The sequence below is a fragment of the Apteryx mantelli genome, chromosome 2 (assembly GCF_036417845.1).
Source record: "Apteryx mantelli isolate bAptMan1 chromosome 2, bAptMan1.hap1, whole genome shotgun sequence".
Lineage (NCBI taxonomy): Eukaryota > Metazoa > Chordata > Aves > Apterygiformes > Apterygidae > Apteryx > Apteryx mantelli.
Genome location: NC_089979.1, coordinates 94,707,115 through 94,723,776, shown reverse-complemented (window position 1 = coordinate 94,723,776; position 16,662 = coordinate 94,707,115). Strand labels below are relative to the sequence as shown.

Sequence of the window (16,662 nt, the reverse complement as noted above, 5' to 3'; positions counted from 1 at the left end):
GACTTTTTGTTTAGGGCACACAAAGGAATAGAAAAGATGCAATGATTAAAGGACCAGATAGATTCTGGATTGATTTTTTTTTTTTTTTTTTTTTTTGAGTGAACATCGTGTACATGAAGAAACATCAAAAAGTTACTGCTTGGCTGTAGGCTTAAAGTCAAAGGAGAAATGAGGGTTCAATCTAAATGCATTATAATTATTTTCATTCAGAATATTTCTGATCAGAAAATATATTGTGCTTTATGGCTGAACGAAATTTTTGATATTTATATTAAGTTTTTATTTTATTTCTTAAAGATACTATACTTTCATCATCAGGATGTATTTCTGGTGTCTTTCAAAAAAATTCTAAGAAAAGAACACTTTTGAAATAAAATATTGTAAAACTGTTACCAAATACACCTTTTCTGTTGTTTCAGATGAAAAGAATGTTCAAAAGGAGGAGAAAAGTCAAAGTGAGCAGGCAAAACCAGATGAGAAAGTTGAAGCTAATAAGGTTATTGAAAGTAGCAAAGGCAACAAGACTGAAGAAAGCAGCGCAGGCAACAACTCTGAGTAAATTTAAAGTTTTTTCTTTTCTTTTTTTTTTTTTAACGTTTCTAAGAAAAATGTTGCGGTGATGACTGTCTATATTGGATTTGCATAGAGAGTGCTGTGAGAAAGAGATGTGTCCTGCAATAGTAAAATGCTTGTCTTCTGAAATTATTCTTGCCTGTAAGCTTCTCTCATCAACAGAAAACCTGCTGTAAAGTGACCTCAGGTTTTGCTCTGTGTTTAACTGTGTTAAATCAGCTGGTGTGTGAGGAAATGTCTTCAGAATCAGTCATTCGTGCAACACCAGAAACCACAGCAAATCATTTGATGTGGACTATACATGCATCAGGCCAAACATAAGACTGTTCCAGCAGTTAGTTCTTTGATATTGTTCTAATGACATTCTCTTGGAATGTTTTAACTTCAACTCAGCTGTATTTCTGTCAGATATGAAGAGCTAATATCTTTTGCTTGTTTACTGTTACTGAGTAAAAGAAGCAATTTTCTTCTTCCTGAAATAGGACTTCTAACCTCTCTATGGAGCAACCATTAGCAGATGGATTAGTTGAAACCAGATTCAAGTCCAGGCTTATGAATCTTAATGTTTGCTTAATTTGTCTGACTTTCAAATAAGTGTAACAGTTTTTAATCTGAAGAGTGAACTAGTTTATGAAAGCACTGAACATAAAGAATTAATCAAAGCTTAAACATCTTCATCCAGATGGTAGACAGAATGCTGCTGTCTAATTCTGCTTGAAACTGATCCTCACTGTGTAGTCCTGTGCTATAGGTCTTAAGAGCAGCATCCTTTAAAAAAGTCACTAGTTTTTTTTTAAGCCAGTTGTTGGTTAGATCCTGGGTAACCTATGAATAGCCAGGTGTTCCAGTGAGAGACTGATTTGGAGGTTATAGTTACCAAAATAGGATTTCAGCTTTTTCCTTTACTCTGTTTTTGTGAGACTTCATACATTGAATTCATTTCTCTCAGGTTTCTTAAAAGGAATAAGATTGGATTCTCCTCTGACAGCCAGAAGTCAAATGATGTTTCCACTTAAAGATTCTGCAACATCTGTCTGAGAATTTCTAATTATTGTTAATTTCTTTGTAGTGAAATTCTGCAGACAGTCATCTGTAGGTGTAAGTTATTTTATTTGGAGTTTATTAACTACATCATCTGCTTTTTCTACGCATTTGACTCCTAAGATTTCAGGAAAGAAGTGACTTAGGCTTGGCTATCATATGGTGTTGATTGCTTATAAGAAACCACTCTCTGGGTTGATGCAGCGTGTCTCATTATTTTTTGTGATGGTTCCTGGGCTTGTAAAAGGATGGAAGGCATTATTATAGTTGTAATTGCAGAACAGCAAAAATATGGGTAAGTAACTTTTAGCCGTATGAATATCTGGGGCTACATTATAAAACACTTCTTTTTATAACTGAGTTTTTGTAAAGGCAAATTTGTGAAGTGCTTATAAAAGTCATACTGTAATTATGGGGACTTGTCTTTCTACAGTGTATATAGAAAGTTTACAGCTTTTACTACCTATGCCAAACTTTTTTAGTTCTGGGGTTTAGCATGTAAGCACTTGCTAATTGCACTAAAAAGTTCAAATCAATTTTATGAGGATGTCCAGGACCGCTGGGATTGCTTCAAAGAAATATGTGACATTTCAGAGAATAGTTCAGCACTGTAGCCTATCTGTAACATAAACTGATTGTCAGTTATTGACTGGCCACATATTTCTGATAAATCAAACAACTAAATACTCTGTGTATGTATTTTATATTTTTATATATATATATATATATATATATATTTTTTTTAATCTTAAGGTGTGAGACCAATATACAATTGCAGGAAGGAAACGAGGAAGTGGAGGTGAATATTTACTCTGTTATTGGGTTGTTCCAGTGTACAAATAGTTGAGGAAAAAATTAATATATGATTGGCAATATTTTGACATTTGCTTTTGCTTATTCAAGTTATTAACAGTATTTATTGGCAATAAATGAGCTACAAGTTATTAAGCAGAACTTCTAATAACAAAATACTTTACTTCCCCCCCCCTTTTTTTTTGTAATGTATTCTAATTCTGGTGTGTTTTTTCTCAAAATTTTTACATAACTTCTGTAAAGACTAGTAAAATCATGTTTAAAAAAAATTGATATTTCAGTACAAGCACATGCAATCTATTTAGAGCAAGAAACTAGAATAGCCATAATAATAATTACTTATCAGTTTCTGTTATGTAAAGAGTGCACGTAATAGATCTCTGGATTTTTTTTTTAAATCTTAAACAGCAAGAAGTTACAGGAAATCCTGAAGAATTTACTAGCCAAGAAGAACTATTGGGATATTTGGTAAGTGTTACCTAGCAATGCAATTTTTGAAAAGCTTTTACAGAATTACTAAGTTCAAAATGTAGCAGGTAACATAAAAGCTAAAATGTAGGCAGTCCGCTAATCTAACAACATATATTATCTGAGGGTATCATTCAAAATAAAATTAATACCAGTGCGATTCTTTTGATTTTTGTTTTTTGTTACTAGTTGTTGGTTTTTTTGTGTCTTGATATTAATGTCATTGCCTTCTCAAGGACTATATGCTGTACAATTCAGATAGGAATCCTTCTAAGCCCAGGTCTCAAACCTTGCCTTCTGTACTAGCGCTGGCCCCTTGATGTTTGGCCCCGCCCTAGATGCCCATGCCTCTGCCCTTGCGATGCCCCCACCCTAGAGGCCCATGCCTCTGCCTTTGCCCTGCCCCCACCCTAGATGCCCCTGCCCTTGCCCAGCCCCCACCCTAAATGCCCCTGCCTCTCCCCTTGTGATGCCCCCAGCCCTAGATGCCCATGCCTCTGCCCTTGCGATACTGCCACCCTAGATGCCCATGCCTCTGTCCTTGCCTTACCCCTGCCCTAGATGCCCCTGCCCTAGATGCCCATGCCTCTGCCATTGCCCAACCCCAGCCCTAGATGCCCATGCCCCCACCCTAGATGCTCCCATCCTAGATGCCCATGCCTGTGCCCTTGCCTAACGCCTGCTCTAGATGCCCATGCCTGTGCCCTTGTCCAACCCCTGTCCTAGATGCCCATGCCTCTGCCATTGCCCAGCCCCCACCCTAGTTGCCCCTGCCCCTACCCTTGCCCAGCCTCTGCCCTAGATGCCGCTGCCTTAGATGCCCATGCCTCTGCCCTTGTGATGCCCCCACCCTAGATGCCCATGCCTCTGCCTTTGCCCTGCCCCTGCCCTAGATGCCCCTGCCCTAGATGCCCCCACCCTTGCCCAACCTCCTCCCTAGATGCTCCTGCCCTAGATGCGCCTGCCCTTGCCCAGCCCCCGCCCTAGATGCCCCCTTCAAGAGGCCCATGCCACTGCCCTTGCCTGACCCCCACCCTAGATGCCCCCGCCCTACGTGCCCCCACCTTAAATGCCTATGCCTCTGCCCTTGCCCAGCCCTAGGTGCCCCTGCCCTAGATGCCCATGCCTCTGCCCTTGCCCAGCCCCAGCCCTAGATGCCCCCGCCCTAGATGCCCATGCCTCTGCCATTGCCCAACCCCAGCCCTAGATGCCCCCACCCTAGATGCCCCTTGCCTTGCCCAACAGCCGCCCTAGATGCCCCTGCCCTAGATGCCCATGCCTCTGCCCTTGCGATGCCTCCGCCCAACCCCAGCCCTAGATGCCCCTGCCCTGGATGCCTGTGCCTCTGCCCTTGCCCAACCTCTGCCCTAGAGGTCCCTGCCCTAGATGCCTGTGCCACTGCCATTTACGATGTCCCAGCCCTAGATGCCCATGCCTCTGCCCTTGCCCAACCCCCGCCCTAGAGGCCCCTGCCCTTGCAATGCCCCTGCCCAGCCCCAGCCCTAGATACCCATGCCTCAGCCCTTTCTCAGCCCCTGCCCTAGATGCCCCTGCCCTAGATGCCTATGTCTCTGCCCTTGCCCAGCCCCCGCCCTAGAGGCCCCTGCCCTAGATGCACATGCCTCTGCCCTTGTGATGCTGCCACCCTAGATGCCCATGCCTCTGTCCTTGCCTGACCCCAGCCCTAGATGCCTCCGCACTAGATGCCTAATGCCTCTGCCCTTGCCCAGCCCCTGCCCTAGATGCCCCTGCCCAGCCCCAGCCCTAGATACCCATGCCTCAGCCCTTTCCCAGCCCCTGCCCTAGATGCCCCTGCCCTAGATGCCTATGTCTCTGCCCTTGCCCAGCCCCTGCCCTAGAGGCCCCTGCCCTAGATGCACATGCCTCTGCCCTTGTGATGCTGCCACCCTAGATGCCCATGCCTCTGTCCTTGCCTGACCCCAGCCCTAGATGCCTCCGCACTAGATGCCTAATGCCTCTGCCCTTGCCCAGCCCCTGCCCTAGATGCCCCTGCCCAGCCCCTGCCCTAGATGCCCATGCCCCTGCCCTTGCGATGCCCTCACCCTAGATGCCCCAGCCCTAGATGCCTCTGCTCTAGCCCTAGCCCTTCCCTAGCCTAACTCTAACCATTTGCCTCTAGCCCCAGGCCCTTGCCCCAGCTCTAGCCCTAAACCTAGGTGCCCCTGCCCTTCCCTACCCTTTGCCCCCAGCCCTTTGCCCTAATCCTAGATGCCCCAGTCCCTTGCCCCAGCCCCTTGCCCCAGGTCTAGCCCTAACCCTAGATGCCCTTGCCTAACCCCAGCCCTTTCCCCACCTCTTGCCTTTCCCTAACCCTTTGCCCCCAGCCCCTTGTCCTAACCCTAGATGCCCCAGCCTCTTGCCTCAGTCCATTGCCCCAGCTCTAGCCCTAACCCTAGGTGCCCCTGCCCAACCCTAGCCCTTGCCCAACCGTTGCCTTTGCTGCTGCCTTTGCTGCTGCTTTTGCCACTGCCTTTGCCGCTGCCCCAGCCCTTGCCCCAGCCCTTGCCTTTGCCTAGCCCAGCCCTAACCCTTTGCCCCCAGCCCCTTGCCCTAACTCTAGATGCCCTTTCCCCTGCCCATGCCCTTCCCTAGGCCAGCCCTAAACTTTTGCCCTGCCCTTTGCCACACCCTTTGCCCTGCCTTTTGCCCTAACCCTAGCCCCAACCCTACATGCCCTTGCTTCTGCCTAACCCTAGATGTCCTTGCTGCAGCCCTTGTCGCAGCCCCTGCCCAACCCTAGCCCTTGCCCCAGCCCTTTGCCCTCAGCCCTTTACCCCAATCCTAGATGCCTCTGCATCTGCCTAACCGTAGATGCCCCAGCCCTAGCCCTAGATGCCTCTGCCTAACCCTAGATGCCTCTGCCTCTGCCCTCACCCTTGCCCTAGCCCCTGCCCAACCCAAGCCCCTTGCTGCTGCCCCTTGACCCTGCCCTTGACTCTGCCCTTCCTTAGCCTAACCATAACCCTTTGCCCCAGCCTTAACTCTAGACTTAACCCTAGATGCCTTTGCCTCTGCCTTAACCCAAGATGCCCCAACCCCAGCCCTAGCCCTTGCCTTTGCCCAATCCTAGCTCTAGCCCCAGCCCTAGATGCCTCTTCCCAACCCTTTCCCCAACCCTTACCCCAACCCTAGATGCCTCTGCCTCTGCCTAACCACAGATGCCCCAGCCCTAGCCCCAGCCCTACATGCCTCTGCCTAAACCTAGATGCCCTTGCCCCAGCCCTTACACAACCCGAGTCCCAGCCCTAGATGCTTCTGCCTCTGCCTAACCCTCACCCAAACCCTAGATGCCTCTCCCTCTCCCTCTGCCTCACCCTAACCCGAACCCTAGATGCCTCTGCCTGTTCCTCGGCCTTTGCCTAGCCCTAGATGCCTCAGCCTCCGTCTCACCTAACGCTTGCCCGAATCCAAAACTGAATTGGAAGCCTACATGCCTCTGCCTCTGCCTCACCCTAACCCGAACCCTAAGATGCCTCTGGCTCAGCCTAACTCTAACCCTAACCTTAACCGAAACCCTATCCCTAACCGTAGATGTCTCTGCCTCTACCTCTCTCTGACCCTAACCCAATATGCCTCTGCCTCTGCCTCTGCCTCACCCTAACCCGAACTTGAACCCTAGATTCCCCAAGCTCTGTCTAAACCTAGATGTCTCTGCCTCTGCCTCACCCTAACCAGAACCCTAACCCTAACCTGAACATGAACCTTAGTTGCATCTACCTCTGCCTAACCCTAGATACCTCTGCATGTGCCTCTGCCTCAGCCTAAGCCTCACCCTGACACTAGATGCCTTTACCTTTGCCATTGCCTTTGCCAATCACTAACTTTAACCGTAACCCTAACCCCAAATGCCTTTGCCTTTGTCTTCGCCAATCCCTAACTCTAACCATAACCTGAACCTAATCCCAAATGCCTTTGCCTTTGCTGAACACCAATCCTAACCCTAACCCTAACTGCCTTTGCCTTTGCTTTTGTGTTAGGCTTAGCCTTTGCCTTTGCTATTGTCTTTGCCTTTGCCTTGGCCGAACCCTAAGCCTAACCCTATTCCTAAACCTAAATGCCTTTGCCTTTGCCAAACCCTAACACTAAACGTAACCCCAACCCTAAGCCTAAGGCTAACCCTAAATGCCTTTAGCCTTTAGCCCTTTGCCTTTAGCCCTTCGCTGAACCCTAACCCTAATGCTAAATGCCTTTGCCTTTGCTCAAACCTAACCCTGGCCCTAACCTTAATCCTAACCCTAAATGCCTTTGCCTCTGCCGATCCCTAACTCTAACCCTAGCCCTAACCCTAACCCGAAATGCTTTTGCCTTTGCCGAACACCAATCCTAACCCTAACCCTAACCGCCTTTGCCTTTGCTTTTGCATTAGGCTTAGCCTTTGCCTTTGCCGCAGCATTTGCCTTTGTCTTTGCCGAAACCAAAGCCTAACCCTAAACCTAAGCCTAAACCTAACCCTAACAGTAACCGTAACCCTAACTGTCTTTGGCCTTTTGCCCTTTGGCACTTTGCCCTTTGGCCTTTGCTGAACCCTAACATAAATGCATTTTGCCTTTTCTCTTTGCCTTTTGCCTTTCCTCTTGCCTTTGTCTTTGCCCGAACCCTTGCCAGAACCTTTGCCTTAGTCTTTTTACTTTGCCAAATGCTAACCCTCCCCCTCCCCCTAAATGCCTTTGCATTTGCCTTTGTGTTTTCCTTTGCCTTAGCCTGTGCCTTTTCCGAAACCTATCTCTAACCCTAACCCTAAATGTCTTTGGCTTTGGCTTTGGCTTTGGCTTTGGCTTAGGTTTTGCCTTTTCCTTTAATTTTGGCTTTGGCGTTGCCTTTGCCTTTGCCTTTTCCTTTGCCTTTACCGAACCCTAACCCTAACCCTAAATGCCTTTGCCTTTGGCTCTGGCTTTGCCTTTCCCTTTGTTTTTGGCTTTGCCTTTGCCTTTGGTGTTGCCTTTGCCTTTGCCTTTAGTGAACTCTAACCCTAACCTTAACCCTAACCCTAAATGCCTTTGCCTTTGCCTTTGCCTTTACCGAACCCTAACCCTAAATGCCTTTGCCTTTGGCTCTGGCTTTGGCTTTGCTTTTCCCTTTGGTTTTGGCTTTGGCTTTGCCTTTGGCTTTCCCTTTGCCTTTAGTGAACTCTAACCCTAACCTTAACCCTAACCCTAAATGACTTAGCCTTTTGCTTTGGCTTTGGCTTGGCCTTCAGCTTTGCCTTTGGCTTTGCCTTTGCCTATTACTAACCCTAATGCTAAATCCCTTAGCCTTAGCCGTGTCGCCTTTTGCCGTGTCGCCTTTTGCCGTGTGCCCTTTGGCTTTGCTCTTTGGCCTTTGGCTTTGCCCTTTGGCCTTTTGGCTTTGCCTAAATCTTTGCCAGAACCTTTGCCTTAGTCTTTTTACTTTGCCAAATGCGTAACCGTAACCCTAACCTAAATGCATTTTATGTTTTCCCTTTGCCTTTTGCCTTTGCCTGAACCTTTGCCTTAGCCTTTTTACTTTGCCTTAGCCTTTTTACTTTGCCAAATGCTAACCCTACCCCTACCCCTACCCCTAACCCTAAATGCCTTTGCCTTTGCGTTTTCCTTTGCCTTAGCCTTAGCCTTGGCCTTTGCCTTAGCCTGTGCCTTTTCTGAACCCTATCCCTAACCCTAACCCTAAATGGCTTTGGCTTTGGCTCTGGCTTTGGCTTTGCCTTTCCTTTGGCTTTGGCTTTACCGAACCCTAATCCTAACACCAAATGCCTTTGCCTTTGCCAAACCCTAACCCTAACCATAACGCTAAACGCCTTTGCCTTTGCTCAAACCTAACCCTGGCCCTAACCTTAATCCTAACCCTAAATGCCTTTGCCAATCCCTAACTCTAACCCTAGCCTGAACCCTAACCCGAAATGCTTTTGCCTTTGCTGAACACCAATCCTAACCCTAACCCTAACCGCCTTTGCCTTTGCTTTTGCGTTAGGCTTAGCCTTTGCCTTTGCCACAGTCTTTGCCTTTGTCTTTGCCAAACCCAAAGCCTAACCCTAAACCTAAGCCTAAACCTAACCTTAACCGTAACCCTAACCGCCTTTGACTTTGACTTTCCCTTTGCCTTTTCCTTTACTGAACTCTAACCCTAACCTTAACCCTAACCCTAAATGACTTAGCCTTTGGCTTTGGCTTTGGCTTGGCCTTCGGCTTTGCCTTTGCCTTTGCCTATCCCTAACCCTAATGCTAAATCCCTTAGCCTTAGCCGTGTCGCCTTAGCCGTGTCGCCTTTGCCTTTTGCCCTTGCCCGCTGGCCTTTTGCCCGTTGGCCTTTTGCCTTTGCCTTTTGCCTTTGCCTTTGTCTTTGCCGAACCCTAAACCTAACCCTAAACCTAAGCCTAACTGTAACCCTAACTGCCTTTGCCTTTGCCTTTGCCTAACCCTTCACCTAACCCTAACCCTACTCCTAAACCTGAATGCCTTTGCCAAACCCTAACACTAAATGTAACCCCAACCCTAAGCCTAACCTTAACCCTGAAGTGCCTTTTCCTGTGCTGAACCCTGAGCCTAACCCTGACCCTAACCCTGACCCTAACCCTGACCCTGCCTTAGCCTTTGCCTTTGCCATTTGCCTTTGCCGAACCCTACCCCTGCCTTTAGCCTTTGCCTTTAGCCTTTCCCTTTAGCCTTTGCCTTTAGCTTTTGCCTTTTGCCCTTTGCCCTTTGGCCTTTGCTGAACCCTAACCCTAACCTAAATGCCTTTTGCCTTTTGCCTTTGCCTTTTGCCTTTGCCTTTTGCCTTTTGCCTTTGCTCAAGCCTAATCCTGGCCCTAACCTTAATCCTAACCCTAAATGCCTTTGCCTTTGCTGATCCCTAACTCTAACCCTAGCCCTAACCCTAACCCGAAATGCCTTTGCCTTTGCCGAACACCAGTCCTAACCCTAACCCTAACTGCCTTTGCCTTTGCTTTTGTGTTAGGCTTAGCCTTTGCTTTTGCCTTAGGCTTAGTCTTTGCCTTTGCCAAGCCCAAAGCCTAACCCTAAGGCTAACACTAAACCTAATCCTAAACCTAACCCTAACCATAACCCTAACCGCCTTTGCCTTTGCCTTTACCTTTGCCGAACCCTATCCCTAACCCTAAATGCCTTTGACTTGGACTTTGCCTTTCCCTTTACCGATCTCTAACCCTAACCTTAACCCTAACCCTAAATGACTTAGCCTTTGGCTTTGGCTTTGCTGACCATAACCCTAACCCTGGATGCCTTTGCCTTTGCTGAACCCTAACCCTAATCCTAACCAGAAGCCGAAGGTGAATCCTAACCTGAAGCCTATCCAGAATGGGAACGGGAACCCTAACCCTAACCCTAGGTGCCTTTGCCTTTGTCTTTGCCTTTTTGTTTTGCGTTTTCAGTAGCCTTAGTCTTAGTCTTAGTCTTAGCCTTAGCCTTAGCCTTAGCCTTTGCCTAAACCCTAACCGTAACCGTAACCCTAATCATAGGTGCCTTTGTCTTTGTCTTTGCCTTTGCTGAATCCTAACCCTAACCGGAAGCCGAAGCCAAATCCTAACTCAAAGCAGAACCCGAACCCAAACCCTAACCCTAACATAAACCTAACCCTAGATGCCCTTGCCTTTACCATTGCCTTTGACTTTGCCAAACCCAAACCCGGGTGCCTTTGCCTTTGCCTAATCCTAACCCTAACCCTAAGTGTCTTTGCTTTTGCCTTTGCCTAATCCTACCCCTAGCCCTAACCCTAACTCTAAGTGCCTTTGCATTTGCCTCTGCTTTTAGCTATCCCTTTGCCTTTGTGTTTGCCTTTTCCTTTGCTGAGCCCGAGCCCTAGGCGCCTTTGCGTTTGGCTGACCCTAACCTGAACCCTAACCGTAAGTCTAGCCCTAACCATAAGCCTAAGTACCTGTGCCTTTGCCTGTTCCTTTGCCTCTGCCTTCACCTTCGCTTGTGTCTTTGCCTTTGCCTAACACTAACTGTGATGCTAACCCTCACGCTAACCCTGACAGTAGGTGTCTTTGGTTTGTCTTTGTCTTTGCCTTTGCTGAACCCTATCCCTAGATGCTTTTGCCATCACCTTTGCCATTTGCTTTGCCTTTGCCTTTGGCTTTGTGTAACGCTAAACCAACCCTAACCCTAGATGCCTTTGCCTTTTCTTTTGCCTTTGCCTTTGCCTTTTTCGAACCCTAACCTTTGGTTACCTTTGGTTTTGCTGTTTCCTTTGCCTTTTTTCCCTTTGCCTTTCACCTTGCCTCGGCCTAACCGTACCCTAACCATCGTTTTCTTTGCCTTTGCATTTTCCTTTGCCTTTCTCTTTGCTAACACTAACCCAATGAGAACCCTAGTTGACTTTGCCATTGCCTTTGCCTTTGCCTGTTTTTTGCATTTTCAGGAGCCTTAGGCTTAGCCATTGCCTTTGCCTTTACCTTTGCCTTTGCCTAACCCTAACCGTAACCCTAACTGTGTAGGTGCCTTTGCCTTTGGCTTTGCCTTTCCTTTGCCTTTGCTGTACCCTAACCCTAACCCTGGATACCTTTGCCTTTGCCAAAAACTAACCCTATCCCGAACCCCAACCCTATCCCAAACCCTAAACTGAAACCTAACCCTACCCCTAACCCTATCCAGAACCCGAACCGGAACCCTAACCCTGACCTGAACCCCAACCCCAACCCTAACCGTAACCCTATCCCTAACCTGAAGCCAAATCCTAAGCCAAAGCTGAAGCCTAACCCTATTCCTAACCCTAACTCTATTCCTAACTCGAACCTGAACCCAATCCCGAACCCTAACCCTAATCTCGAACACTAACCCGAATGCGAACCCTAATGTGAATCCTGACCCTAACCCTAACCCGACGTAACCATAACTGTAAATGCCTTTGCCTTTGCCGAAGGCTAACACAAACCCTAACCCTAACCCTAACTGGAACCGGAACCCTAACTCTAACTCGAAACCTCCCCCTAACCATAACGAGAACCCGAAGCCTAATTTGAACTCGAAGCCGAATCCGAAGCCGAACCTGGACCCGAACCCTAAAGCTAGCCCTAACTCTTACCCTAACGCTAACCCTAGATGCCTTTGCCTTTACCTTTGCCGAACCCTAACCCCAACCCTAACTGCCTTTGCCTGTGCCTTTGCCTGTGCCTTTACTTGTGCCTTGCCCTTTGCCTTTGCCTTCCCCATCACCTAACACTAACCCTGATGGAAAGCCTGACTCTAACCCTGAGTGTAGGTGTCATTGTTTTGGTTTTGGCTTTGGCTTTGACTTAGTCTTTTTCTTTGCCTTTTTGCCTATCCCTAATACTAACCCTAATCCTAGATGCCTTTGCCTTTCCCTTCGCTGAACCCTAAGCCTAAGTCTAACCCGAACCCGAAGTCTAACCCGAACCCACAGCCTAACCCGAACTGGAACCCTAAGCCAAAGCCCAACCCTTACCCGAACCCAAACCCGAAGTCTCACCCCAAACCTAATCCTAACCCTAACCCGAATCCGAACTGGAGTCCTAACCCTAATGCTAACCCTAACGCGAACCTGAAGTCTCACCCTAACTCGAACCTGAATCCAAACCCTAACCCGAACCCGAACCCTAACTAGAACCCTAACCCAAACTGAACACTAACCTGAACCCGAACCCTAAACCGAACCCTGAACCTAACCAGAACCCAAGCCGAACCTGAAACCTAACCCGAAACCAAACCTGAAACTTAACCCTAACCCTACCCCTGACCCTACCCGAACTCTAACCCGAACCCAAACCCGAACCTGAAGCCTAACCCAAACCTTAACCCTAACCCAAAGCCAAACCGGAATCCTAGCCCTGAACCAAAGCTGAAGCCAAGCCTGAACCCTAACACTAACCCTCATGCTAAGCCAAACCCAAACTGTAACCCTAACCCTAACCCACACGCTAACGCTAACCCGAACAAGAACCCTAACCCTAACCCTAATCCTAACACTAGATGCCTTTGACTTTGCAACTGCCTTTGCCTTACCCTAACCCTAACCATAACCATAGATGCCTTTGTATTTCCTTTGCTGAACCCAAACCCTGACCCTAACCAAAACCAGAATCAGAAGTCTGACCCTAACCCAAAGCCTAACCCTAACCCCAACTCGAAGCCGAACCCGAACCCGAAGCCTAACCCTAACTCTAATCCTAAATCTAAATCAAACCCTAACCCGAACCTGAACCCAAACCCGAAGACTAACCCAAACCCAAACCTGAACCCCAACCCCAACCCGAACCTAAAACTGAAATCAAACACAAACCCTAACCCGAACCCTAACCCGAAGCCTAAGCCTAACCCAAACCCTAACCCTATATGCCTTTGCCGAACCCTAGCCCTAACCCTAAGTGCCTTTACCTTTTCCTTTGGCTGACCCTAACACTAACTCTAGCCCTAACCCTAACCCTAAGTGCATTTGCTTTGCCTTCCCCTTCACCTAACACTCACCCTGATGCTAACCCTGACGCTCGCCCTGACATTAACCCTGAGATGAGATATCTTTGGTTTGGCTTTGCCTTTGCCTTTGCCTTTTTACTTTTGCCTTTGACTTTGGTTTTGCGTAACCCTAACCCTAAGCCTAGGTGCCTTTACCTTTGCCGAACCCTAACCCAAACCCTAAACCTAATGCTAATGCTAACTCGAACCTGAACCCTAACCCTAACCCTAACCCTGGATGCCTTTCCCTTTCCTTTTGCCTAACCCTCACCCTACCCCTACCCCTAGATGTCTTTGCTATTGTCTTTGCCTTTCCTGAACCCTAACCCTAACCCTCCCCCTAAACCTAGATGCCTTTACCTTTGCCTTTGCATTTGCTGAACCCTAACCTGAACGTGAACCCAAAGCCTAATCTGAACCTAACCCTAACGCGAAGGCTAACCCTACCCCTACCCCTACCCCTACCCAGAACCCTAACCCAAAGCCTAACACGAGCCTGAATCCGAACCCTAACCCTAATCCTAGATGCCTTTGCCTTTGCTTTTTTTTTTTTTTTTTTGCATTTTTGGGTAGCCTTAGCTGTAGTCTTATCCTTTCCTTAGCCTTTGCTTTTGCCTCAGCCTCAGCCTTAGCATTTGCCTTTGCCTAACCCTAATGCTAGATGCCTTTGTGTTTGCATTTGCCTAAGCCTAACACTTAACTGTAACCCTAACCTCAACCCTAACTGTAGATGCCTTGGCCTTAGCCTTTGTCTTTGCCAAACCCTAACCCTAACTTTAACCCTAGCTGCTTTTGCCTTTGCCTTTGCCTAACCGTAAGCCTAACCCTAACCCTACCTCTACCGCTAGATGACTTTGCCATTGTCTTTGTCTTTGCCAAACCCTAACCCTAACCCTAAGCTTAACCCTAACACTAGATGCCTTTCTCTTTACCTTTGCCTTTGCCTGACCCTGACCCTAAGTCTAACCCTAAGTATAACCCCAACCCAAGATGCCTTTCTCTTAACCATTGCCTTTGTCTTTGCCTTTGCCGAACCCTAACCCTAACGCTAACCCTCACCCTAACCCTAGATGCCTTAAATTTGCTTTTGCCTTTGCTGAACCCTAACATTAACGCAAACCCAAACCCTAACCTGAACCCAAACCCAAAGCCTAACCCTAACCAGAAACCTAAACCAAACCCGAAACTGAACGCCAACCTGAACCAGAACCCTAACCCTAACCCTAAAGCGAAGCTGAATCCAAATCCGAAGCCTAGCCCAATGCCTAAGCCTAACCTGAACCTGAACCTGAACCCAAACTCTAACCCTAACACCAACCCAACCCTAACTCAAACCTGAAGCCTAACCGAAAACCTAACCCGAACGCTAACCATAACCCTCACCCTAACCATAACCCACACCCTCACCCTAACCCTAACCCAAATACAAACTGGAACCCAAACCCTAACCCTAACCCTAGGGTGAATCCGAACCCAAACCTGAACCCAAACTCTAACCCTAACCATAACCCTAACCCTGGATGCCTTCACCTTTGCCTTTGCCTAACACTAACCCTAAGCCTAGCCCTAGATGCCTTTGCCTTAGCCATTGCCTGAACCTAACCCTAAGTCTAACTCTGACGCTAACCCTGGATGCCTTTACATTTGCCTTTACCTTTGCTGAACCCTAACCCTAACCCTAGATACTTTTGCCTTTGCCTTTACCTTTGCCTAACCCTAAACCTAACAATACATTGCTTTGCTTTGCCTTTCCCTAACCCTACCCCTAGATGCCTTTGCCTTTGCATTTCCCTTTACCTTTGCCTAACCCTAATGCTAAACCTAACTGAGATGCCTTTGCCATTTGCTTTTCCTTTACTTTGCCTTTGCCTAACCCTAACCGTGAGTGCCTTTCCCTTTCCCTTGCCTTTGCCTTTGCCTTCACCTGACCCTAACCCTAGATGCCTCTGCCTTTACCTTTCCCTTCTCCGGACCCTAACCCAAACGATAGCCGTAGATGCCTTTGCCTTCCCCTTTGGCTTTGCCTTTACCTTTACCTAACACTAACCCTAACCCTAACCCTACATGCCTTTGCCTTTGCCTTTTCCTAACCCTAGCTGTATCCCTAGATGCCTTTGCCTTTGCTGAATGCTGACCCTAATGCTAACCGTTGATGCCTTTGCCTTTGCCTAACCCTAGCCCTATCCCTAGATGCCTTTACCTTTGCCTACCCTAACCCTAGATGCCTTTCCTTTTGCCTTTCCCTAACTGTAACCCTAGATGCCTTTGCTTTTGCCTTTCCCTAACCCTAACCTAGATGCCTTTGCCTTTGCATTTCCCTTTGCCTTTGCCTAACCCTAATGCTAACCCTAAGGGAGATGCCTTTGCCTTTGCCTTTTCCTTTATCTTTGCGTTTTCCTAACCCTAACCCTGAGCGCCTTTGCCTTTGCCTTGCCTTTGCCTTCTCCTTCACCTAACGCTAACCCTAGTTTCCTATGCCTTTGCCTTTGCCTTTACCTTTGCCTAACCCTAACCGTGAGTGCCTTTGCCTTTGCCTTGCCTTTGCCTTCTCCTTCACCTAACGCTAACCCTAGATGCCTCTGCCTTTACCTTTGCCTTGTCCTAACCCTGACCCTAACGATAGCCGTAGATGCCTTTGCCTTTGCCTTACCGTAATGATAACCCTAACCCTGAGTGCCTTTGCCTTTCCCTTGCGTTTGCTTTCGCCTAACCCTAACGCTAGATGCCTTTTCCTTTGCCTTTGTCTTTTCCTAACCCTAACCCTAGATGCCCTTGCCTTTGCCTAACGCTAACCCTAAGCCCAATGCTAACCCTAGATGCCTTTGCCTTTGCCGAACGCTAACCCTAATGTTATATGCCTTTGCCTTTCCCTAACCATAAGCCAGATGCCTTTTCCTTTGCCTTTTTGCCTTTGCCCTTGTCGTTGGCTTTGCTTTTGCCTTTCCATTTACCTTTCCCTTTGCCTAACCCTAACCCAACGCTAACCCTAGATGCCTTTGCCTTTATGTTTGCCTTTGCCGAACCCTAACCTTAACCCTACCCCTAAGCCTAGATGTCTTTTTCTTTTCCTTTGACTTTGCCTTTTTCCTTTGCCTTTGCCTTTGCCTTTCTTACGCCTAACCGTAACCCTACACCTAACTGTAACCCTAGATACCTTACATTTTGCCTTTGCTTTGCCTTTACCTAACCCTAACCCTAAGCATAAACGTAACGCTAGATGCCTTTGCCCTTGCCTTTGCCTTTGCCTTTACCGAAGCCTAACCCTAGCCTTAACCCTTAACCTAACGGTAGATGCATTTGCCTTTGCCTAACCCTAACCATAACCCTAAGCCTAATGCTAACC

General features: G+C 47.8%; 1 protein-coding gene across 4 annotated transcripts in view; it reads left to right on the top strand.

Moving 5' to 3' along the window:
* Positions 1-16,662, top strand: part of LOC106496980 (general transcriptional corepressor trfA-like) — a 47,931-nt gene that overhangs the window by 14,302 nt on the left and 16,967 nt on the right. For all 4 annotated transcript variants that reach the window (XM_067291101.1, XM_013957756.1, XM_013957755.2 and 1 more), the window contains exons 11-13: positions 420-555; positions 2,368-2,413; positions 2,836-2,895. In XM_067291101.1, the coding sequence (XP_067147202.1) occupies positions 420-555; positions 2,368-2,413; positions 2,836-2,895 (242 nt within the window). The remainder of the gene's footprint in view (positions 1-419; positions 556-2,367; positions 2,414-2,835; positions 2,896-16,662) is intronic.